General features: G+C 41.6%; 1 protein-coding gene across 5 annotated transcripts in view; it reads right to left on the bottom strand.

The window, feature by feature from the left end:
• The window catches only part of EPB41L5 (erythrocyte membrane protein band 4.1 like 5), a 169,409-nt gene that overhangs the window by 116,043 nt on the left and 26,190 nt on the right, over window positions 1-27,176 (bottom strand). For all 5 annotated transcript variants that reach the window (XR_008624473.2, XM_008972499.4, XM_008972498.4 and 2 more), the window contains exon 3: window positions 24,198-24,302. Coding sequence is in view for 4 of the 5 variants with exons in the window: in XM_008972499.4 (XP_008970747.3) it covers window positions 24,198-24,302 (105 nt within the window). In the remaining variant the exon portion in view is untranslated. The remainder of the gene's footprint in view (window positions 1-24,197; window positions 24,303-27,176) is intronic.

Genomic DNA, 27,176 nt, shown 5'->3' with positions numbered 1-27,176 from the left:
GTGCAGGTTTGTTATACAGGTAAATTGCATGTCATGGGGGTTTGGTATACAGGTTATTTTGCCACCCAGGTAATAAGCATAGTACACTCTATAGGGGTAATATGGTAGTTTTTTCACGAGTTATGTAGGTTATATATTCACTTTCCAGAGATAAAGTACATAATCTATTTTGGAAATACACTTTAAAAAGGGAGACAGCATGCTGCCAAAATTGCATAGGAGCTCACTAGGTTTTGATGGTCATTTTTACACTTAATTCACTTTTTTTTTTTTTTTTTTGAGACAAAGTCTTCTCTGTTGCCCAGGCTAGAGTGCAGTGGTGCGATCTCGACTCACTGCAACCTCTGCCTCCCTAGTTCAAGCAATTCTCAAGTCTCAGCCTCTCAAGTAGCTGGGACTACAGGCGTGAGCCACAACGCCTGGCTAATTTTTTTTTAATTTTTAGTAGAGACAGGTTTTCACCAGGTTGGCCGGGCTAGTCTTGAACTCCTGACCTCATATGATCTGCCCGCCTCAGCCTTCCAAAGTGCTAGGATTACAGCTGTGAGCCACCACACCCAGCCCACTTATTTTATTTTGTTCAACCATGTATCTATTTACAATATAGTCGAACTCACATTCTGACCACTTCAAAATACCCTCTATTTTAAAACAGCTAAACACATTTTTAGAACCCAGTAAAAGTTCATCAGAGCCTTATATGATCTTATTTCCCACACTCCTCATCACTATTTTTTTTTTTTTTTTTTTGGGGATAGCAAATTTTGCCCTTTTTAATGTTCTGGTGGAAGGCAGTTTGAACTGAAGAAGTCAGATGGGGAGAATAATCCACTTCTCTCAGTAGTGTTTTGTTTTGTTTTGTTTTGTTTTTGTTTGTTTGTTTTTTTTTTAAAGTAGTCTTTTTTTTTTTTTTTTCTTTTTTATTGATCATTCTTGGGTGTTTCTCGCAGAGGGGGATTTGGCAGGGTCACAGGACAATAGTGGAGGGAAGGTCAGCAGATAAACAAGTGAACAAAGTTCTCTGGTTTTCCTAGGCAGAGGACCCTGCGGCCTTCCGCAGTGTTTGTGTCCCTGGGTACTTGAGCTTAAGGAGTGGTGATGACTCTTAACGAACATGCTGCCTTCAAGCATCTGTTTAACAAAGCACATCTTGCACCGCCCTTAATCCATTCAACCCTGAGTGGATACAGCACATGTTTCAGAGAGCACAGGGTTGGGGGTAAGGTCACAGATCAACAGGATCCCAAGGCAGAATAATTTTTCTTAGTACAGAACAAAATGAAAAGTCTCCCATGTCTACCTCTTTCTACACAGACACAGCAACCATCCGATTTCTCAATCTTTTCCCCACCTTTCCCCCCTTTCTATTCCACAAAACCGCCATTGTCTTCATGGCCCGTTCTCAATGAGCTGTTGAGTACACCTCCCAGATGGGGTGGTGGCCGGGCAGAGGAGCTCCTCACTTCCCAGTAGGGGCGGCCGGGCAGAAGCGCCCCTCACCTCCCGGACGGGGCGGCTGGCCGGGCGGGGGGCTGACCCCCCCCACCTCCCTCCCGGACGGGGCGGCTGGCCGGGCGGGGGGCTGACCCCCCACCTCCCTCCCGGACAGGGCGGCTGGCCGGGCAGAGGGGCTCCTCACTTCCCAGTAGGGGCGGCCGGGCAGAGGTGCCCCTCACTTCCCCGACGGGGCGGCTGGCCCGGCGGGGGGCTGACCCCCCCACCTCCCTCCCGGAGGGGGCGGCTGGCCGGGCAGAGGGGCTCCTCACTTCCCTGTAGGGGCGGCCGGGCAGAGGCGCCCCTCACCTCCCGGACAGGGCGGCTGGCCGGGCGGGGGGCTGATCCCCCCACCTCCCTCCCGGACGGGGCGGCTGGCCGGGCGGGGGGCTGACCCCCCCACCTCCCTCCCGGACGGGGCGGCTGGCCGGGCGGGGGGCTGATCCCCCACCTCCCTCCCGGACGGGGCGGCTGGCCGGGCGGGGGGCTGACCCCCCCACCTCCCTCCCGGACGGGGCGGCTGGCCGGGCGGGGGGCTGACCCCCCACCTCCCTCCCGGACGGGGCGGCTGGCCGGGCGGGGGGCTGACCCCCCCACCTCCCTCCCGGACGGGGCGGCTGGCCGGGCGGGGGGCTGACCCCCCCACCTCCCTCCCGGACGGGGCGGCTGGCCAGGCAGAGGGGCTCCTCACTTCCCAGAAGGGGCGGCCGGGCAGAGGCGCCCCTCACCTCCCGGATGGGGCGGCTGGCCAGGCGGGGGGCTAACCCCCCCACCTCCCTCCCGGATGGGGCGGCTGGCCGGGCTGGGGGCTGACCCCCCCACCTCCCTCCCAGACAGAGCGGCTGGCCGGGCAGAGGGGCTCCTCACTTCCCAGTAGGGGCGGCCGGGCAGAGGCGCCCCCCCCACCTCCTGGACAGGGCGGCTGGCCGGGCAGGGGGCTGATCCCCCCACCTCCCTCCCGGACGGGGCGGCTGGCCAGGCGGGGGGCTGATCCCCCCACCTCCCTCCCGGACGGGGCGGCTGGCCGGGCGGGGGGCTGACCCCCCCACCTCCCTCCCGGACGGGGCGGCTGGCCGGGCAGAGGGGCTCCTCACTTCCCAGTAGGGGCGGCCGGGCAGAGGCACCCCTCGCCTCCCGGACGGGGCGGCTGGCCAGGCGGGGGGCTGACCCCCCCACCTCCCTCCCGGACGAGGCGGCTGGCCGGGCAGAGGGGCTCCTCACTTCCCGGTAGGGGCAGCCGGGCAGAGGTGCCCCTCACCTCCCGGACGGGGCGGCTGGCCAGGCGGGGGGCTGACCCCCCCACCTCCCTCCCAGATGAGGAGGGAGGACGCTCCTCACTTCTCAGACGGGGTGGCTGCCGGGCGGAGGGGCTCCTCACTTCTCAGACGGGGCGGTTGCCAGGCAGAGGGTCTCCTCACTTCTCAGACAGGGCGGCCGGGCAGAGACACTCCTCACATCCCGGACGGGGCGGCAGGGCAGAGGTGCTCCCCACATCTCAGACGATGGGCGGCCGGGCAGAGACGCTCCTCACTTCCCAGATGTGATGGCGGCCGGGAAGAGGCGCTCCACACTTCCTAGATGGGATGGCGGCCGGGCAGAGACGCTCCTCACTTTCCAGACTGGGCAGCCAGGCAGAGGGGCTCCTCACATCCCAGACGATGGGCAGTCAGGCGGAGACGCTCCTCACTTCCCAGACGGGGTGGCTGCCAGGCAGAGGCTGCAATCTCGGCACTTAGGGAGGCCAAGGCAGGCGGCTGGGAGGTGGTTGTAGCGAGCCGAGATCACGCCACTGCACTCCAGCCTGGGCGCCATTGAGCACTGAGTTAACGAGACTCCGTCTGCAATCCCGGCACCTCGGGAGGCCGAGGCTGGCGGATCACTCGCGGTTAGGAGCTGGAGACCAGCCCAGCTGACACATCGAAACCCCGTCTCCACCAAAAAAATTCGAAAACCAGTCAGGCGTGGCGGCGCACGCCTGCAATCGCAGGCACTCGGCAGGCTGAGGCAGGAGAATCGGGCAGGGAGGTTGCAGTGAGCTGAGATGGCAGCAGTACCGTCCAGCTTCGGCTCGGCATCAGAGGGAGACCGTGGAAAGAGGGGAGAGGGGAGAGGGGAGAGGGGAGAGGGGAGACGGGGGAGGGGGGAGGGGAGAGGGGAGAGGGGAGAGGGGACTCCTCATCACTATTTTTAAACAGAATCCTCTGTGGTATTCAGTCCATATCTTAATCTTAAGAATCAAAATAATAAATTCAAATCCAGTCTCTAGAAATCACTAGACCTCACTTAAACCTCTTATTCTTCACAGGAGATTTTTCTGAGGATCAAATTAAAAAACTATTGCTTCAAACCCCATAATTATTGAACAAATAAAATGAATTAGATCTACATTTCTTTAAATGAATTATTGAATATTCATAATACAGCATTTTCTAATGTAGCAATAAATATTAACTGAAACAAAACAACACTATCTAGATAAAACATACTGTTACTTTCATACACTGATAAGTTTAATTTGTAAACATAATCAAACAGCTTTAAACTCTATCTCTTTGACCTGATGATTCCATTTCTTCTAATTTATTTTAATTTTTTAAAAATCCAGAATACTGACAAGGATTTACAAAGATGATCAACTTCAGAATATTATTAGCCATAAATTATAAACAATCATTATTGGGCAGCAGTAAGATCAGGAGTTTTCCTGAAAAATTCAACAAGGTCATCCTTCTCTAGACTTACTCCTTCAACTTTTTAGTTCTTCCTTGTTCAGCAAATATGTGTGTTACAATACACACATATATACATTTAACATGTTATTTATTTCTATGTTTTTCACCTCCCACTATCTTACTGAATCCTATTGTGTTCTCAGTTGAATCCCTGAATACAATGCAAGCATTTGCCTGTGATTATTTTATTTCCTTCTAATCTTTATAATTTTCTCTTCCATAACTGCATTTGCTGGTACTTCTACTATAAAATTAAGTAGCAATGGTAATAGTAGGCATCCTTGTCATCTTCTTCTCTTTATTAGAAGTGCTTATATTATTAATCTAGGGATCTCAAAAAAATCAAAATTCAGTATAAAAAATAAAAAATGGAGAGCTAGTGAGCAACTACCAGCTCTATTCTCCACAGGTGCCACATGTTGGACCACCTGTCTACCCATGCTTACATCAAGAACCAAGGGAGTTTTGAAAAAAATTACAGAACATAAACAAGCTTTCCAATCAATTTAAGAAAAAGACAAAACATAATTAATACTGACATCTTAAAATTCTTTAAGTATTTATGAGAAATGCTATCTATGTTTCCCTTTTCTAAAAGCATAATATACAGTATCACGTTATACAAGATACACCTGATGCATGATACCTACCATCTAAGTAACTTATTTTTCTTTAAAAACTTCACTGAATAGGCCGGGTGTGGTGGCTCATGCCTGTCATCCCAACACTTTGGGAGGCCGAGGAGGGCAGATCACCTGAGGTCAAGAACTCGAGACCAGCCCACCCAACGTGGTGAAACCCTGTCTCTACTAAAAAAAAAAAAAAAAAATACAAAAAATTAGCCAGGCATGGTGGTGCGTGCCTGTAGTCCTGGCTACTCGAGGGGCTGAGACAGGAGAATTGCTTGAACCCGGAAGGCAGAGGCTGTAGTGAGCTGAGATCACACCACTGCACTCCAGCCTGGGCAACAGAGTGAGACTCCTTCTCAAAAAAAAAAAAAGAAAAAAAACACTTTCCTGAACCAGTTAAAATTCTAATCTCTATATATAACCTTTTCAAACTTCACCAAGCACAGATATGTATTTTTGAGGATTAAATTTTGCTCCCGAGACATGGTTTGTTTGTTCCATGCTATGTTTATTTTTTAAGGTTTTATTATGAAATAATTAGAGACTCACACAAAGTTGGAATGACAGTAAGAAGAGGCCCGGTCCTGTGTACACTTCTGCCAATGCTTACATTTTAACATAACTACAGTACAATATTAGGATCAGTAAACTAACACTGGTACAATGTGCATGTATAGTTCTGTGTCATTTTATCACATTTAGATTCCTATCCTAATACCACAATCAAGATAAAGAAATATTCCATTATCACGAAGAACTCTCTCATATTACTCATTTACAGTCACCACTCCCCCAACTCCAATATCCCTAACCCTTAGCAACCATTAATTTGATCTCAATCTCTATAATTGTGTCACTTCAAGAATGTTACATAGATAGAATCATATAATATATAACCTTTTGATACTGGCTTTATTTCCTATTCAGCATAATGCCCTCTGAAATCCATCCAAGTTGGTGTGTATCAATAATTTTTTCTTTTTATTGCTGAGTAGTATTACATGGTATGATTGTGCCACTGTTTAATCATTCACTTACTGTAGGACATTGTGGTTGTTTCAAGTTTTTTGCTACTACAAATAAAGATGCTATGAACAATCACGCTCAGGTTTTTGTGTGGAAGTAAGTCTTCATCTCTCTGGGATAAATGGTCAGGCATACAACTGATTAGTCATATGGTTTAAGTATATGTTTAGTTTTAAAAGAAACTGCCAGATTATCTTCCAGAGTAGCGATATCACTTTACAATCCCAACAACAATGTATAAGAGATCCCATTTCTGCACATTCTCACCAAAATTTGGAGTTGTCACCATGTTTTACTTTAGCTGTTTTGATAGATGTGTAGTGAAAACATCTCACTGAGGTCTTAATTGGCACTTCCCTGATGGCTAGTCTAACATCTTTTCATGAATTTGTCATCTGTATATCCTCTCAGGTGAAATGTCTCTTCATGTCTTTTGTTCATTTTTGAATTAGACTGTTTGCTTTCTAATTGTTGAGCTGAGGAGCTTGTTTTGTTTTGTTTTTGGTTGAGACACGGTTTCGCTCTGTCACCCAGGTTTGAGGTGCAGTGGCTGTCACAGCTCACAGCAGCCTCCACCTCCCAGGCTTAAGCGATCCTCCTGCCCAGCCTCCCAAGGAGCCACAACAGCAAACTTTTTTTTTTTTTTTTTTGGTAGAGACAAGGTCTCACTATGTTGTCCAGGCTAGTCTTGAAATCCTGAGCTCAAGTGATCCTCTTGCCTTGGCCTCCCAAAGTGATGAGATTACAGGCGTGAGCCACTGCGCCCAGCTAGGCATTGTGTATATATGCTAGACACGAGTTCCTGGTCAGATGTGTGATATACAAATACTTTCTTGTTCTATTAACAGGGTCTTTCCCAAAGCAAAAGTTTTTAATTTTTTATGAAGTCTATTTTATCTTTTTTTTTTAAATCATCCTTTTGGTATCATGTTTACTAGTAACTCTTCTCTAAACTCTAGGTCCCACAGATTTTCTCCTGTTTATTTGTCTCTAAGTTTTATAGTTTTACATTTTATATTCAGGCTCATTATCCATTTTGAGTTAATTTTTGTATAGGTATAAGGTTTAGGTCAAGGTTTTTCTGTCTTACAGATATCCAGCTGCTCCAGCACTTTTTTTTGTTTGTTTGTTTGTTTTTCCTTCTTCCACAGGTTCTAATCCAGCACCATTATTAAGACTATTCTTCCACTGAATTACTTTGGCACCTTTGACAAAAATCAGAGGTCATATTTGTGTATGGCTATTTCTTTCCATTGATCTACATGTCTGTCGCTTTGCCAATACCACAAGGTCTTGATTATGAAAGCTATATAGTAAGTCTTGAAATTGGGTAGCATGATTCCTCCCATTTTATTCCCCTTTTTTAAAATCACTTTAGCCATTCTAGTAGTCCTCTGTCTTTCCATATAAATTTTAGAATAATCTTACCTATATCTACAAAAGATCTTATTGGAATTTTGAGAAAAACTGCATTAAACCTGTATATCAATTTGGGGAGAACTGGTATCTTTGTTGAGTCTTCCATTCAATGTAGAATGTCTTTCCATTTACTTTTATCTTCTTTGATTTCTCCATCAGCCACTGTATTTTTAAAAATACGTTTAACAACTTTTTAAAAATAGACAATTTAGCCTTGAAATCTGGATTTCAGCCTTTCTTGAAATACCTGAAGATCCAGCAATGCTGGTACAACAAACCTATTTAACAGCAAATGCCTGGAGCTAGGTGGTAGTTGCCGTATACTGTCTTTTGCAGGTAAAGGTAATATGCTTCCCACTTCACCACATCCCCTCCACCAATCCTTTTTGATCCTCTACAATCTGCTGGATATCAGCTATGATCTATCATCACGCTATCTATATTTCTCTGTCTCTATCCCTATCAAAAATGAGAAAAGGGCTGGGCACAGTGGCCCACACCTGTAATCCCAACACCTTAGAGGGCCAAGGCAAGAGGATCACTTGAGGCCAGGAGTTCCAGAACAGCCTGGGCGGTCTCTACAAAATTATTATTTTTTAAATTAGCCAGGCATGGTGGTGCACACCTGTAGTCCTACCTACTTGGGAGGCTGAGGTGGGTGGATCACTGGAGCCCAGGGGATCAAGGCTACAGTGAGCTCTGATCATGCCACTGCACTCCAGCCTGGGCAGACACAGACAGCAAAACCCTGCTTCTTTTATTTAAAAATAAAATAAAATGAAGGAAAATACAAAACATAACAAGTATGTAGCAAGATTTTTTTTTTAAATGAGAGAAACCATATTTCTTCTTGGAGTAAATAACCATGCAAAATCTTTAAGGTGCACACCAACCTGCTTCCCTTCTTTTGCTCTCCTGCCTGGTTCATGTAAACATTTGATTTTAAGACTGAAAATTGTTCCTTCAAAATGCATCAAACGTGTTCTCCAGGAAATCGGTACAGTTAACTCTCCAATTATTTTGCAAAGCCTTATTGTACCAACCTAAAACCACTCAATATCAAAATTAAAAATATATTACTTCTACTGTGGAAAGTCCTGTATACAAGAAACTACCCAAAATTGTCACTTTTTTAACCACTAATATTGGCAGTGCTCCTGTCATGGGTGGCTTTGCTACATGTACTATTTTTATGACAGCAAAAAAAAAGTGTTTCCCTAAGCCTTCATCAAGAAAGAATATATTACCATAAAAATATCTGTTTAGTTATACAACGAGATTTAATAACAAAGTTGTACCAACAGCAAAAAAAAAAAAAAAAAAAAAGAGATTATAAATGTTTGACGGCATAACTGTCTTAAAGATTTAAACAGAAAAACTCACAGATTTATACCATTATCCATCTTCCCTTAAGCTATAGGTTATTCATTTGCTAAAGAAGGGTTACTAAATTGGAGAATTCATAGTTGGGCTTCGGGGATATCTGAATTACTATGTATAGACAAAACGTTATGTGTATGTGCATTTTTCTAGGGGAATTCCACAGATTTCATAACTCTAAGTTTAAGATCATCACTGGACTATATAAAAGGATATTAAATTACATTTAGATTTTAAAATAGACGATGGGGTAGTATTCTGCAGTCCACTAAAACAACGATGACCATATATTCTGGTTTACCAGAATAATACTGGCGGCTTGTGCCTACTATCCCAATCCCTCATTCATTAAGTACCCCTTTTACTCTCTAAAATGGCCTTTAGAGAAAACACAGCCAGACGTGGTAGCTCACACTTGTAATCCCAACACTTTGCGAGGCTGAAGAGGATCACTTGCATCCAGGAGATCGAGACCAGTCTGGGCAACATGGTGAGCCCCCATCTCTACAAAAAAATAAAGAATTAGCCAGGCGTGGTGGGTACCTCTAGTCCCTGCTACTCAGCAGGCTGACATGGGAGGATCCCTTGAGCCTGGGAGGTTGAGGCCGCAGTGAGCTGTGATGGCGTCACTACACTCCAGCCTGGGTGACAAAGTGAGACCCTGTCTCAAAATGGAAAGAAAAGAAAATCTGAATACACCTGTAACAATTAAAGGAATGAGTCAATAATCAAAAACTTCTCACAAACAAAAGCCCAGAACCAGATGGTTTCAATGACAAATTCTACCAAATGTTGAAAGAATTAACACTAATCCTTCACAAGATTTTCCAAAAAAATACAAGAGGGGGGATGGTTTTCCCACCTCGTCTACAAGACCAGCATTACACCCAAACCAGAAAAAAAAAAAAAGTCACAAGAAAACTACAGACTAATATCCTTTATCAATATAGTACCAAAATAATCATCAAATACTGGCAAACCAATGGTCAGGTGTGGTGGCTCACACCTGTAATCCCAACACTTTGGGAGGCTGAGGCAAAAGGATCGCTTGCATACAGGAGTTCAAGACCAGCCTGGACAACATGGCGAAATCCCATCTCTACTAAAAATACAAAAACTAGCCGGGCACAGTGGCGCATGCCTGTCATCCCAGCTCCTTGGGAGGCTGAGGCAGGAGAATCGCTTGAACCAGGAGGCAGATGTTGCAGTGAGCTGAGATCACGCCACTGCACTCCAACCTGGGCAACAAAGTGAGACTCCATCTCCAAAAAAAAAAAAAAAAAAAAAAGACTATAAACCATGACTAAGTGGGATTTATCCCAAAAATTCAAGGTTGGTTCAACATTAAAAAAAAAAAAATCAATATAACATATCATATAAACAGATTTTTTTAAAACTTCACATCATCCTCTCAATAAATGCAGAAAAAGCAATTGACAAAACCCAACGACCCTTCATTATGAAATCATCAACGAACTAGGAATAGAAAAGACCTTCCCTCAATCTGATTAAGGGCATCTATAAAATTCCCACACCATACTTGATGGTAGAAGACTGAACATTTTCCCCACTAAGATCAGGAATATGTCAAGGGTGTCCACTCCCACTGCTTCTATTCAACATTTTATTGCAGGTTCTAGCCAGGGCACTGAGGAAGGAAAAGGAAAGAAAAAAACACAAGACATACAGATTCTAAAGGAAGACATAAAACCATCTTTTTGCAGATGACATGATCTTATACATAAAAACACATTAAAACTAATAAACATGTTCAGCAAGACTACAGGATACAACATAAATACACAAAAATCGGTTGCAGTTCTATACGCTAACAATGAACAATCCAAAAATGAAATTATAAAAACAATTCCATTTAAAATAGTACCAAAGGAATAAAATGCTTAGGAATAAATTTAACCAAGGAAGTGAGACTTCTATAAACTTAAACTATAAAACATTGTTTTAAAAAATTAAAAACCTAGGGAGGCTGAGGCAGGAGAATGGCGTGAACCCGGGAGGCAGAGGTTCCAGTGAGCCAAGATCACACCACTGCACTCCAGCCTGGTCGACAGAGCAAGACTCCGTCTCAAAAAAAAAAAAAAAAAAAAATTAAAAACCTAATACATAGAAAGACATTCCATGTTCATGGATCAGAAGACTACATTGTTAAAATGGCAATATTCCCCAAATTGATATACAGATTCCGTGCAATCCCTACCAAAATTCCAACTGCCTTTTTTGCATAAATGGATAAGCTGACCCTAAGATTTATACAGAAATGCAAGGGACTCAGAATAACCAAAAGAATACTGAAAAAAGAAGACAGCTGGAGAACTCACACTTCCCAATTTTAAGACTTACTACAAAGTTACCATAATCAAGACACTGTGGTACTGGCATAAGGATCAACATAAAGATCAATGGAACAGGCCGGGCACGGTGGCTCACGCCTATAATTCCAGCACTTTGGGAGGCCGAGGCAGGCGGATTGCCTGAGGTCGAGAGTTTGGGACCAGCCTGCCAACATGAACAAACCCCATCTCTGCTAAAGGTGCAAAATTAGCTGGGCATGGTGGTGCATGCCTGTAGTTCCAGCTGCTTGGGAGGTTGAGGCAGGAGAATCACTTGGACCATGGAGGCAGAGGTCGTGGTGGGCCAAGTTCGCACGATTGCACTCCAGCCTGGGCAACAAAAGTGAAACTCCGTCTTGAAAAAAAAAAAAAAAGTATATATATATATATGTATCAATGGAACAGAAGAGGGAATCCAGAAATAAACCCACATATCTATAGTCTATAGTAAATAGATTTCCAACAAGCATGCAACAAGACCCTTCAAGTCATTTTAACAAGTGGTGTTACGATCACTGGATATTCACATGCTAAAGAATGAAGGTGGACCCCAACTTCATAGCATATACAAAAATTAACTCTAAATGAATCAGATGCCTGTTGTCCCAGGTACTTCGGAGGCTGAGGCAGGAGAACTGCTCGAACCGGGAGGTGGAGCTGCAGTGAGCCGAAATTGCACCACTGCACTCCAGCCTGGTGACAGAGTGAGACTCTTTCTCAAAAAAAAAAAAAAAAAAAAACTTTTAGAAGAAAACGTGTAAATCTTTATGACCTCAGAATAGGCAATTGTTTGATAGATATAACACAAACAGCATAAGCAACCAAAGTAGGTAAACTGGATTTCATCACAATGTAAAACTTTTGTCAAAGGACACTATCAAGAAAGTGAAAAGTAGGGGAAAAAAGTTTGCAAATGTATCTGACTAAGGCTGAGTACCCAGAAAATACAAAGAACTCTTACAACTCAACAGCAGAAAGGCAAATAACACACTTTAAAAATCAGGCAAAGGATCTGAATAGACATTTCTCCAAAGAAGATACACAAATGGCAAACAAGCACATGAAAAGATGCTCAACATCATTAGGCATTAGGGAAATGCAAATCGAAACCACAATGAGACACCATTTCATACCAACTAGGATGGCTAAACCAAAAAGAAGGGGAAATCACAAGTTGGCAAGGATGTGGAGAAACAGGAATCCTCATACACTGCTGGTAGGGAGTGTGGAATGGTGCCATCACTGGAAAAGTTTGGCACAAGCAATCCTCCTACCTGAGCCTCCCAAGTAGCTGAAACTACAGGCACACACCACCACACCTGGCTAATTTTTGTATATTGTAGAGACAAGGGTTTTGCCATGTTGCCCAGGCTGGTCTCAAACTCCTGGGCTCAAGCAATCCGCCCATCTCAGCCTCCCAAAGTGTTCGGATTACAGACCACCATGCCCAGCCTTCAGAGCAGCATTATTCATAACAGCCAAATAGTAGAAATACTCCAAATGTCCATCAATGGATGAGTAAATAAAATGTGATATATCCATACAATAGAATACTATTCAGCAATAAAAAGGAATCAACCACTAAGATATGCTACAACACGGATGAACCGTGAAAACATTATGCTAAGTACATTTCCAGATTCCAAAGGCCACCTATTACATGATTCCATTCAAATGAAATTTTCAAAATAGGCAAATCCATAGTCAGCGTTTGCCAGATGCTGTGGGGAGGGGTAAATGGGAAATGACTGGTAACGTGTAAGAGGGTTTCTTTGGGGGTGATGAAAATGTTCTGGAATTAGTGATGATGGCTGAACAATTCTAAATATACTGAAAACTCTGAATTGTGCAATCTAAAATGGTGAACTTTATGGTATGTAAATTATGTCTTTTTTTTTTAAGTGGCCTACTTTACAGAAAAAATGACATCGTCATGCTAACTAAAACCAACTCCTTCTTTTACTTAAGCATGCCTTCTCTCTTCTCTTTAAGCCTCCTACTCCAAACCAAACCTCTGAGGTAATAACTCTTCAATACAATTGTCAAAGGAGTGCTTTACGTTCCACTGTGTATTTGTAAGGTGACAAGTTTCACAATCCTTTCCTTTTTCCAAATAATTCAGTCCATCCAAGATCAAAGAAACAGCAAAAAATAAAAATAAAAAATAATAACTCAGTCCAGAAATAATTAGGTTGTCTGAGCAAGACCAGCATGTACACAGGGAGAGGCTAGAGACTGGTTCCATACATGCTGAGTGATCAATATAGTAAACCTACTGGTGATAATCATAGCCTGGTTTCCATAGAAGAGAACTACAAATATGGAAAGAAAAAAAAAACTACAAGAAGCCCTGTAGTGTTAGACTGGAATTTCAATTATTAATGGGTGTTGAAGTTACGGTACTCATGGTATTCGAGAGAGAGATATGGAGAAATAAACGTAAACACATATTCCCTAAATCTGGTCACAAGACTCATTGGAGAACTGGCTAATTCCAGGGCTGGAGTACGGCACTGCAAGATGAACATGGCATACCTTCATAAGCCAGAAAGTAAGGCAGAGCTCAAAGAATGAAGGGGCCATGTCAAATGAACATAGAAGCCATCTTGAAGCAGCTCCCATTGACCATACTTGGGAAAATTTGAGCAACAAATTAAATGATAGTAACAGATATAACCCATTGAATTAAAACAGGAATCTATTAGTTCATAAATAAATAGAAAGTTTGATGAGGAAGAGTCTCAACATAACTGCCCACAAAATAGTTAATGACAAAGCGAAAAAAGAATAACTTCATAGTGGTGAGGCCTAGCAGACACCATCTTAATCAAGGGATCAAATTTAGTATCACTAGTAATGGGACCAAATGAAAGTACATGACACCCAATAGGACAGAACGAAACACAGAATCACTTCGGTTATTTTTCTGCCAAAGGTGCCAAGATTAATCTACTTTATAAGGGAACATCAGACAAACCCAAATTGAGGGACGATAAACAAAATAACTGTCCTGTATCTTCAAAAGCTTCAAAGTCATGAAAGTCAAGGCAAGACTGAGGAAACCACAGTACTCCAGGTTAAAGGCAACTAAAGAAACATGAAAATTAAATGCAAAGCATGGCCAGGGGCGGTGGCTCACACCTGTAGTCCCAGCACTTTGGGAGGCTAGGGTGGGCAGATCACGAGGTCAGGAGTTCAAGACCAGCCTGGCCACTGTGGTGAAACCCTGTCTCTACTAAAAATACAAACATTAGCCAGGCATGGTGGTGTCCACCTGCAGTCCCAGCTACTCAGGAGGCTGAAGCAGAAGAATCACTTGAACCTGTGAGGTGGAGCTTACAGTGAGCCAAGACCACGTCACTGCACTCCAGCCTGGGTGACAGAGCAAGACTCCGTCTCAAAAAAAAACCAAAACCATGCAGGAGGTTCCAAGATGGCCGAATAAGAACAGCTCCAGTCTACATCTCCCAGTGTGAGCGACGGAGAAGACAGGTAATTTCTGCATTTTCAACTGAGGTACTGGGTTCATCTCACTGGGGCTTGTCGGACAGTGGGTGCAGCCCACCGAGCAAGAGCCGAAGCAGGGCAAGGCATCGCCTCACCCAGGAAGTGCAAGGAGTCAGGGAATTCCCTTTCCTAGCCAAGGGAAGCTGTGAAAGGCGGCACCTGGAAAATCAGGTAACTCCCAACCTAATACAGGTGGCACCTGGAAAAATCAGGTAACTCTCAACCTAATACTGAGCTTTTCCAACGGTCTTAGCAAATGGCACACCAGGAAATTATATCCCGCGCCTGGCTCAGAGGGTCCCATGCTCACAGATCCTCACTCATTGCTAGCACAGTAGTCTGAGATCAAACTGCAAGGTGGCAGCGAGGCTGGGGGAGGGGCACCCACCATTGCTGAGGCTTGAGTAGGTAAACAAAGCTGCCAGGAAGCTTGAACTGGGTGGAGCCCAGCGCAGCTCAAGGAGGCCTGCCTGCCTCTGTAGACTCCACCTCTGGGGGCAGGGCATAGCCGAATAAACGGCAGCAGAAACTTCTGCAGACTTAAATGTCCCTGTCTGACAGCTTTGAAGAGAGTAGTGGTTCTCCCAGCACACTGTTTGAGATCTGAGAATGGACAGACTGCCTCAAGTGGGTCCCTGACCCCCGAGTAGCCTAACTGGGAGCCACCTCCCAGTAGGGGCAGACTGACACCTCACAAGGCTGGGTACCCCTCTAAGACGAAGCTTCCTGAGGAACGATCAGGCAGCAACATTTGCTGTTCAGCAATATTCACTGTTCTGCAGCCTCCGCTGGTGATACCCAGGCAAACAGGGTCTGGAGTAGACCTCCAGCAAACTCCAACAGACCTGCAGCTGAGGGACTTGACTGTTAGAAAGAAAACTAACAAACAGAAAGGACATCCACACCAAAACCCCATCTGTACGTCACCATCATCAAAGACCAAAGGTAGATAAAACCACAAAGATAGGGAGAAACCAGAGCAGAAAAGCCAAAAATTCTAAAAATCAGAGCGCCTCTCCCCCTCCAAAGGAACGCAGCTCCTCGCCACAAACGGAACAAAGCTGGATGGAGAATGACTTTGACAAGTTGAGAGAAGTAGGCTTCAGACGATCAAACTTCTCCTAGCTAAAGGAGAATGTTCTAACCCATCACAAAGAAGCTAAAAACCTTGAAAAAAGATTAGACGAATGGCTAACTAGAATAACTAGTGTAGACAAGTCCTTAAATGACCTGATGGAGCTGAAAACCATGGCACGAGAATGACGTGATGCATGCACAAGCTTCAGTAGCTGCTTTGATCAACCGGAAGAAAGGGTATCAGTGACTGAAGATCAAACGAATGAAATGAAGTGAGAAGTTTAGAGAAAAAAGATAAAAAGAAATGAACAAAGCCTCCAAGAAATATGGGACTACGTGAAAAGACCAAATCTACGTCTGATTGGTGTACCTGAAAGTCAAGGGGAGAATGGAACCAAGTTGGAAAACACTCTGCAGGATATCATCCAGGAGAACTTCCCCAATCTAGCGAGGCAGGCCAACATTCAAATTCAGGAAATACAGAGAACTCCACAAACATACTCCTCGAGAAGAGCAACTCCAAGACACATAATTGTCAGATTCACCAAAGTTGAAATGAAGGAAAAAATGTTAAGGGCAGCCAGAGAGAAAGGTCAGGTTACCCACAAAGGGAAGCCCATCAGACTAACAGCAGATCTCTCGGCAGAAACTTTACAAGCCAGAAGAGAGTGGGGGCCAATATTCAACATTCTTAAAGAATTTTCGACCCAGAATTTCATATCCAGCCAAACTAAGCTTCATAAGTGAAGGAGAAATAAAATCCTTTACAGACAAGCAAATGGTGAGAGATTTTGTCACCACGAGGCATGCCTTACAAGAGCTCCTGAAGGAAGCACTAAACACGGAAAGGAACAACCGGTACCAGCCACTGCAAAACCACGCCAAATTGTAAAGACCATCGATGCTAGGAAGAAACTGCATCAACTAATGAGCAAAATAACCAGCTAACATCACAATGACAGGATCAAATTCACACATGACAATATTAACCTTAAACGTAAATGGGCTAAATGCTCCAATTAAAAGACACAGACTGGCAAATTGGATAGAGTCAAGACCCCCCAGTGTACTGTATTCAGGAGACCCATCTCACCTGCAGAGACACATGCATAGGCTCAAAATAAAGGGATGGAGGAAGATCTACCAAGCAAATGGAAAACCAAAAAAAGCAGGGGTTGCAATCCTACTCTCTGGTAAAACAGACTTGAAACTAACAAAGATCAAAAGAGACAAAGAAGGCCATTACATAATGGTAAAGGGATCAATTCAACAAGAAGAGCTAACTATCCTAAATATACATGTACCCAATACAGGAGCACCCAGATTCATAAAGCAAGTCCTTAGAGACCTACAAAGAGACTTAGACTCCCACACAATAATAATGGGAGACTTTAACACCCCACTGTCAACATCAGACAGATCAACGAGACAGAAAGTTAACAAGGATATCCAGGAATTGACCTCAGCTCTGCACCATGCAGACCTAATAGATATCTACAGAACTCTCCACCCCAAATCAGCAGAATATACATTCTTCTCAGCACCACATCACACTTATTCCAAAACTGACCACATAGTTGGAAGTAAAGCACTCCTCAGCAAATGTAAAGGAATAGAAATTATAACAAACTGTCTCTCACACCACAATGCAATCAAACTAGAACTCAGGATTAAGAAACTCACTCAAAACCGCTCAACTACATAGAAACTGAACAACCTGCTCCTGAATGAATACTGGGTACCTAACGAAATGAAGGCACAAATAAAGACATTCTTTGAAACCAATGAGAACAAAGACACAACATACCAGAATCTCTGGGACACATTTAAAGCAGTGTCCCAGAGCTATAAAGTAGAGGAAAATTTATAGCACTAAATGCCCACAAGAGAAAGCAGGAAAGATCTAAAACTGACACCCTAACATCACAATTAAAAGAACTAGAGAAGCAAGAGCAAACACATTCAAAAGCTAGCAGAAGGCAAGAAATAACTAAGATCAGAGCAGAACTGAAGGAGATAAAGACATAAAAAACCCTTCAAAAAAATCAATCAATGCAGGAGCTGTTTTTTCTTTTTAAAAGATCAACAAAATTGATAGACCGCTAGCAAGACTAATAGAAGAATCAAATAGACGCAATAAAAAATGATAAAGGGGATATCACCACTGATCCCACAGAAATACAAACTACCATCAGAGAATACTATAAACACCTCTACGCAAATAAACAAAAAATCTAGAAGAAATGGATAAATTCCTGGACACATACACCCTCCCAAGACTAAACCAGGAAGAAGTTGAATCCTTGAATAGATCAATAACAGGCTCTGAAATTGAAGCAATAACTAATAGACTACCAACCAAAAAAAAGCCCAGGACCAGACGGATTCACAGCCGAATTCTACCAGAGGTACAAAGAGGAGCTGGTACCATTCTCTCTGAAACTATTCCAATTGACAGAAAAAGAGGGAATCCTCCCTAACTCATGTTATGAGGCCAGCATCATCCTATATCAAAGCCTGGCAGAGACACAACAAAAAAAAGAGAATTTTAGACCAATATCCCTGATGAACATCGATGCAAAACTCCTCAATAAAATACTGGCAAACAGAATCCAGGAGCACATCAAAAAGCTTATCCACCATGATCAAGTAGGCTTCATCCCTGGGACGCAAGGCTGGTTCAACATACACAAATCAATAAACATAACCCATCATATAAACAGAAGCAAAGACAAAAACCACATGATTATCTCAATAGATGCAGAAAAGGCCTTTGATAAAATTCAACAGCCCTTCATGCTAAAAACTCCCAATAAACTAGGTGTTGATGAACGTATCTCAAAATAATAAGAGCTGTTTATGACAAACCCACAGCCAATATCATACTGAATGGGCAAAAACTGGAAGCATTCCCTTTGAAAACTGGCACAAGACAGGGATGCCCTCTCTCACCACTCCTATTCAACATAGTGTTGGAAGTTCTGGCCAGGGCAATCAGGCAGGAGAAAGAAATAAAGGCTATTCAATTAGGAAAAGAGGAAGTCAAATTGTCCCTGTTTGCAGATGACATGATTGTATATTTAGAAAACCCCATCATCTCAGCCCAAAATCTCCTTAAGCTGATAAGCAACTTCAGCAAAGTCTCAGGATACAAAATCAATGTGCAAAAATCACAAGCATTCTTATACACCAATCACAGACAAACAGAGAGCCAAATCATGAGTGAACTCCCATTCACAATTGCTTCAAAGAGAATAAAATACCTAGGAATCCAACTTACAAGGGATGTGAAGGACCTCTTCAAGGAGAACTACAAACCACTGCTCAACAAAATAAAAGAGGACACAAACAAATGGAGGAACATTCCATGCTCATGGAGAGGAAGAATCAATATCGTGAAAATAGCCATACTGCCCAAGGTAATTTATAGATTCAATGCCATCCCCATCAAGCTAACAATGACTTTCTTCACAGAATTGGAAAAAACTACTTTAAAGTTCATATGGAACCAAAAAAGAGCCCATATAGCCAAGACAATCCTAAGCAAAAAGAACAAAGCTGAAGGCATCATGCTACCTGACTTCATACCACACTACAAGGCTACAGTAACCAAAACAGCATGGTACTGGTACCAAAACAGAGACATAGACCAATGGAACAGAACAGAGCCCTCAGAAATAATACCACACATCTACAACCATCTGATCTTTGACAAACCTGACAAAAACAAGCAATGGGGAAAGGATTCCCTATTTAATCAATGGTGCTGGGAAAACTGGCTAGCCATATGTAGAAAGCTAAAATTGGATCCCTTCCTTACACCTTATACAAAAATTAATTCAAGATGGATTAAAGACTTAAATGTTAGACCTAAAAACCATAAAAACCCTAGAAGAAAACCCAGGCAATACCATTCAGGACATAGGCATGGGCAAAGACTTCATGTCTAAAACACCAAAAGCAATGGCAACAAAAGCCACAATTGACAAATGAGATCTAATTAAACTAAAGAGCTTCTGCACAGCAAAAGAAACTACCATCAGAGTGAACAGGCAACCTACAGAATGGGAGAACATTTTTGCAATCTACCCATCTGACAAAGGGCTAATATCCAGAATCTACAAAGAACTCAAACAAATTTACAAGAAAAAAAACCACAAATAACCCCATCAAAAAGTGGGTGAAAGGTATGAACAGACACTTCTCAAAAGAACACATTTATGCAGCCAACAGACACATGAAAAAATGCTCATCATCACTGGCCATCAGAGAAATGCAAATCAAAACCACAATGAGATACCATGTCACACCAGTTGGAATGGTCGTCATTAAAAAGTCAGGAAACAACAGGTGCTGGAGAGGAAGTGGAGACATAGGAACAATTTTACACTGTTGGTGGGACTGTAAACTAGTTCAACCATTGTGGAAGACAGTGTGGGGATTCCTCAACGATCTAGAACTAGAAATACCATTTCACCCAGCCATCCCATTACTGGGTATATACTCAAAGGATTATACATCATGCTGCTATAAAGACACATGCACACGTATGTTTATTGCGGCACTATTCACAATAGCAAAGACTTGGAACCAACCCAAATCCCCATCAATGATAGACTGATTAAGAAAATGTGGCACATATACACCAAGGAATACTATGCAGCCATAAAAAAGGATGAGTTCATGTCCTTTGTAGGAACATGGATGAAGCTGGAAACCATCATTCTCAGCAAACTATCACAAGGACAGAAAACCAAACAACGCATGTTCTCACTCATAGGTGGGAACTGAACAATGAGAACACTGGGGAAGGCGAGCATCACACACCAGGGCCTGTCATTGAGGGGGGGACGGGGGAGGGATAGCATTAGGAGATATACCTAATGTAAATGACAAGTTTATGGATGCAGCATACCAATGTCACATGTATACATACGTAACAAACCTGCATGTTGTGCACATGTATCCTAGAACTTAAAGTATAATAATAAAAATTTTAAAAAAAGAAAAAAATGCAAAGCATGATTCTGTGGGATCTTTTGGGTATAAAAAACATACCAGGAACAGTTAGCATTATCTGAATACAGTCTAAGGAGACAAGATGGTGGTACTATCATTGTGTTAATTTCCTGGTTTTGATGGCTGTGTTGAGTTATGAAGTGTGCTTGCTTACAGGACACATACACTAAAGAATTCAGGTGTGATGGGACATCTTCACTATAACTCTCTCTCACATGGTCCCAGAAACATGGTTATTTATACCATCCTTGCAACTTTCTATAAGCATGAGATTGTTTCAACTATGAAATTAAATATGTGTACATGAACGTAAAATAACCCAGTCTAATAAAAAGTAAACAATTTTAAAAACAGGGCTCAGATTATATGTCTATATAAGAAGAAAAGTGAACTTTGGCTTCATCGATTTACTAATTTTGGTTATCTCCATGATGACTCCATAATTCTATAGTCATAGACGTTTCGGACTGATCTATAGTGACCAATAAACTAAAATGTGGCAAATTAACTTTACATATATGGACATGCCATATGCTGAAGGTGAAATTATAGCATGTAATTCCTTGGTCGCTTTTTATGCTGCCCCTCACCCCACTTTGGTTTCATTTCATTCTGAGGTTGAATATGGCCACACAACAAGCTGATTGTTTATGTCATGAGACTCATGGAATCAAGTGAGTAAGAACTTGAAAAGTTTAGCTTATCTGGAGTTCATTTTTAATATCTTTAATCTACTAACTCTTCTTCCAGCTCAACTCATAGTTTAGAGTGTTTTAGTGAAGCAAAAATAAAATGAAGTAAACAGACGCCTATAAGTTTAATTTTAATGCCTAGATTTCTGGTTACCGTAAGGAATAAACTAGAACTAAAGAGTAGGGATTAAATATCCTAATCCTGGCTTTACCAAAAATTTATTATTATGACAAGAAAGGCACTATATGTGTATCAAATGAGAGAAAAAAATCAATATGGAATTCAGTAATTGCTAATATTAGCAAAGAGCTAATAATACAACTTAGTAATGACTGCATGTTTCTTTCCACAGTTACTTAAATACTAAGTACCTCAAACCTAACTTTGGCATACTTTTACTTTCTTTTCCCTCACATTGCCTCAAAAAAACAGGAAGTCACAGATTGTTTATCCTTAATATCTGTTCATTCATCTGATTGTAAGGCTTTACTATTATTCTAGAAGTGAAAGCTGAATGATATTAAAATTAATAGGCAACCAAGATTTTATCAAACTAAACAGAAGTCTAGAATTAAATTCAACAAATGTTTTGTGTGCCTACTACCTGCTGGACAGAGGTACGTAAGACTAATTCCCTGCCATTAGTGAATTTAGTCTAATAAAAGAGAATTAAGAACATTAGAAAGAAAAATAAAAGAAATATCTCCTACACTAATGTCACCAAGAAATTAGAAACTCTGAAACTATGAAAAATAGTTTCACAATTTTTTCATGTATATGCATGGCCATATATCCTTTTTTTTTTTTTTTTTTTTTTTTTTTTAAGAGACAGGGTCTTGCTCTGTTACCCAGACTAGAGTGCAGTGGCATAATCACAGCTCATTGCAACCTTGAACTCCTGGGCTCATGCGATCCTCCCACCTCCCAAGTAGCCAGGACTATAGGCATGCGCCACCATGCCTAGCTAATTTTTTTATTTTTGTAGAGACAGGGTCTTGCAATATTGCCTAGGCTGGTCTCAAACTCATGGCCTCAAGTTATCCTCCCTCCTCAGCCTCCCAAAGTGCTGGGATTATAGGCATGAGCCACTGCTCCTGGCCTAGATTTTTTTAAAAAATAGAAAAATTCAATTATACTGCTTTATAATCCTTTATGACTACTTCTACCACTCCATATCAATTAGCATATTAATACTTAAAAATCACCATTTTGTTTTGTTTTAGAAATAGGGTCTCACACTTTGTCACCCAGGTTAGGAGTGTAGTGGTGCAATCACAGCTCACTGCAGCCTCCAACTCCAAGTTCCTGGGCTCAAGGGATCGTCTCGCCTCAGTCTCCCAGCTACCTGGAACTAGAGGCATGCACCGCCACGCCCGGCTAATTTTTTTTTTTTTTTTTAAATAAAAATCATCTTTTTGTTTTGGTTTTTTTTTTTTTTTTTGAGACAGGGTCTCGCTCTGTCACCCAAGCTGGAGTGTAGTGGCGCAATCTTGGCTCACTGCAACCTCTGCCTCCCGGGTTCAAGCGATTCTCCCACCTTAGCCTCCTGAGTAGCTGGGACTACAGGGGCACGCCACCATGCCCAGGCCCAGCTAATTTTTATATTTTTAGTAAACAGAGGGTTTTGCCATGTTGGACAGGCTGGTATCAAACTCCTGACCTCAAGTAATCCTCCCGCTTCAGTCTCCCAAAGTGCTGGGATTACAGGTGTGAGCCACCATGCATGGCCAAAAACTGCTATTTTTAATGAGCTGCATAGTATTAATTTCAAGGATGCACCAAAATTTGCCTAACCAATACCCTGCTGCCATATGCTCATGGTTACTTAATTTGGAGGCATGATGGGAAGGGTTGTCATGAAAAAATGACAGCTAAAATTATTCACAGCTGTAAACTTAGCCCAGATGCTTTATAAAGTCAGCTAGGAGTTCCCCTCTACACACACACACACACACACACACACACACACACACACACAAACTTCCAGAAAAAAAGGCTTAATGCCGTGATATCCTTATCATCTGTGGTCTCTTCCTCTGCCTCCTACTGTCCAGGCCTTAATATTACTTTTAACCTAAAGTATTTGTAATAACTTTCCCTGACTTCAATCTCTGCTCATTCCAAATCCTGCATATCTCTACAAAAAACTTCCTGAAGGAAAATAAAACCTCCCTGCTTGAAGACTACCTAATCCCAATTATTTGAGAGTAAATATTGCCAATTTATTATTTAATACTTTGGGCATTCAGTTTGAATGATATAACCACTAAACCACCTCCCAACGTTTTCATCTGCCACTTTCTTTCAAACATCCTCCAGTAAAATCCTAATATAGTAATCAGTTATTTGAATAGCCTCCAACTTTCTACTCCATTATGTATGCTGTTCTCTCGTCAGAAATGCATGTCGAAGTACCACTATTTATAGATACAGAATCACAGATCTGAAAGGGAAATTAGAGATATCCTAGTCTACTCAATTTCATTTGCAAATTAAAAACTACTATTGTTTACCCAAGAGCCCATGAAACTCCCATTCTAGCATTCTTTCCAGTACACAGTGTTTCTCAAATTCTTGTGTGCCCAACAATCCAGACAATAGTTATTAAAAACAAAGATTCTGGAGCCCCATCCTGAAAACTTTTGTTCTTGTAATTCAGGTTAGGAAATTAGGACCAGAACTCACTCACATTTTTTAAAACAAGTACTTCAGGTGACGCTAAAGCAAGGGGGTGGGGGGGAGGGAGCGGTGTCAAAGCTTTGTATCACAATAACACATCAAGAATATGAAGCCTTATAGCAATTAGTATATCATCTGAAATTTCCTGTTTCTTCTCCTTATGCTAAAACTTCCAAAAAACAGTTACTCACTGCTACTTGTGCTGAATCCATAAATCTCAGACCAAAATAGTCGCTTTCAATAAGGTCCAGGTGGTACATAATCTGATCAAACAACTCTTGTCCTTTGGCTTTTTTCTGAAATGGCAAGAAAATAAGTAAATCAATAAGTGGTTTATAAGATCAACAAGCCTGAACAAAAGAAGGTTTTAGTTATACAAGATCTCTTGAAGAAAGGAGGACTTGCAATACCAAAAGTATTAGCATGTGGCAGATAATGGATAAGACATTACAGTTTTCTAATAAATCACTTAAGGCCAAAAACAAATTTGTGATTTATATGTTTTCCTGGAGAGTGTTACTTCCAATCAACCAACAAAAATTACCTATTTTGAGATACAAATATTTGTGTGTGTGTAAGGATAAATTCTTGTGTTGTCATCAATTTTTAGAGTCCCTACTTTAAAAGGGCCATAATGTCATTGGAAAAAGAAAATACAAAAAACTTAAGAGTACTTTAGTACAAAATATGTGAAACTACACTTGCAAACAGATTTTAGAGAAGAGACAGAAACTAGAATAATCAATGAAGGCTTGATGGAGAAGAAACAAATTGGAAGAGAATGTAAGGTAAGAAATAATAAAACTGGGAGGTGGGGGGAATAGGAGATCATAAGAAAAGTACTGTGATGATGCAGAAGACACCAAATAGTAGGGTAATAAATAGCAAAGAAACTTTGTATGGAAAAAGCAGTTCTCAAAATGTGGTCTCATGAGCACCGAGGGTTTCCAAGACCCTTTCAAAAGATTCATGAGGTCCTAGGTTTCTTATATACCTGAAACAAAACAACACATTGCAACACAGTGAACGTGGAAGCAGATAAGAGAATCCAAGTACCTTCTATTAAACCAGACATTAAACAGATTTGCAAAAGTGCTTAAAACAATGCCACTTTTCTAAGCTCTTCGTTGTTTTAGAAAATAGTTATTTTTATAATATGTTTTATATTATGTTAACATAAAAGGGGTATGTTGTTGCTGTATTAATAGACAATTATTGATTAATCAGTTAATCAATAAATATTTAAAATTTTTTCAGTTTTAATTTCTAATACTGTAACTATTGGTAGGTATAATCCACATAAGCAAAAGCATTGTTGGGATCCTCAATTTTCATAACTGCTCATCCATGCCTATCCCATCTGTAGAATTCTAAATTGTGATTTATAGTATTTTCCTATTAAAAAATGAACATATAGTTGGTTTATCATATCAATCTCTGCCTTTTAACTGACAAGTTTATTATCTCAACTTGTCCTTTGCTTTTTTAGATAAGTAAATTTGTCATCTATATTTCCTTTCATCAAGAACTTGACCATGCCTTCATGTCCTCTAATCTCCCCTCCACCCAATTCCCATCAAGTTTTATAGACATACTTCTATTTATTCTTTTCTATTCTTAGCTAACTTTTTAAAGACAACAACTTCTACCTGGGTATTTCAAAAATGTACATGTCTTACATGTGTACATTACATGTCTTGTAGCATCTGCTAGATTTGCAAATACTCATTTGAGTTCTTTCTCCAAAAATGTTTCCCATGTGGCTTTTGTATGGCTTATCTTCTAAGGCTTTGGCCTCCTATATTTGAGAATATTTTAATCATGCCCTCACTTGAATGACAGTTGGATGGGTAGAAATGTCAAGGTTCACAGTTTCTTTCAATACTTTCTCCATACTCAAAAAAAATTTATTCCATTATCTTCTGGCAGTCAACACTGCTACTGTTAAGTGTGATGTCAATCTCAATTTTCTTTCTTCGTAATGTTATTTGCTCACTTTTAGACTCTTTAATTTCACTGTACTGTGTACAAGTGTGAGTTTTTCTTAATCATATTGTATTCTATATGGACCTCTTCAACCTGAGATCTTTCATATTTCTTTAATTCTAGACGTCAACCTCTATTGTTTTCTCAAATATTTCTCCTTTGTCATTTTAAGTTTCCTACGTCAGTGCTGCCATCTTTTTTTTTTTTTTAGCACACATTACTTATCCATTTAAATACATATATATATAAAAAGCACAGACAAAAGTTCAGAAAGCTTTAGTAATATGACAAAATTACATTTAAAACAATGACAAGGCTAGAATTTGAATTTTGCTCTACCTTCCAAGTTCAAATTCACTGAGGAATACATACCTGATCTAGATTTCACCTGGAATGTCACCTGAGATCAGTAAGTCAGATACCCCACTTCTTAAACAACTTCTTCTAGCTTATTCACAAAATTACTTTCTTTTTTTTTTTTTTTTTCTGAGACGGAGTTTCACTCTTGTTGCCCAGACTGGAGTGCAATGGCACAATCTCGGCTCACTGAAACCTCCGCTTCCTGGGTTCAAGCAATTCTCCTGCCTCAGCCTCCCGAGTAGCTGGGATTACAGGCATGCGCCACCACACCCACCTAATTTTGTATTTTTAGTAGCGATGGGATTTCTTCATGTTGGTCAGGCTGGTCTCGAACTCCCGACCTCAGGTGATCCGCCCAACTTGGCCTCCCAAAGTGCTGGGATTACAGGTGTGAGCCACCGCGCCTGGCTACAAAATTACTTTCAATGCCTAAGTTCTCCAACCACATGGGGAATTTCCAGTACACTGACCCAACTTCACAGACATCAGCCTCACTTCTCCTTTTTTTAAAGAATAACACAATTTGCCATTTTAACTATTTTTAAGTATAAAATTCAGTGCCATTGAAAATATTCACCATGTTGTACAACTGTCACCACTATCCATTTCCAGAACCTGTCACTATCCCAATCAGAAACACTATACCCATTAAAAAAATCATTCCCCACTTGCCCTCACCATTACCCCTAGTAACTTCTCTCCCATTAATGCTTTCTGTCTCTAAGAATTTGCCCATCCCATGTATCTCACATAAGTAGAATCATAACAGTATTTGTCCTCTTGTTTCTGGCTTATTTCACTCACCCTCTCTCCTACTTTCTGTC

The sequence above is a fragment of the Pan paniscus genome, chromosome 13 (assembly GCF_029289425.2).
Source record: "Pan paniscus chromosome 13, NHGRI_mPanPan1-v2.0_pri, whole genome shotgun sequence".
Taxonomy (NCBI): domain Eukaryota; kingdom Metazoa; phylum Chordata; class Mammalia; order Primates; family Hominidae; genus Pan; species Pan paniscus.
This window is presented reverse-complemented; position numbering and strand designations above follow the sequence as displayed.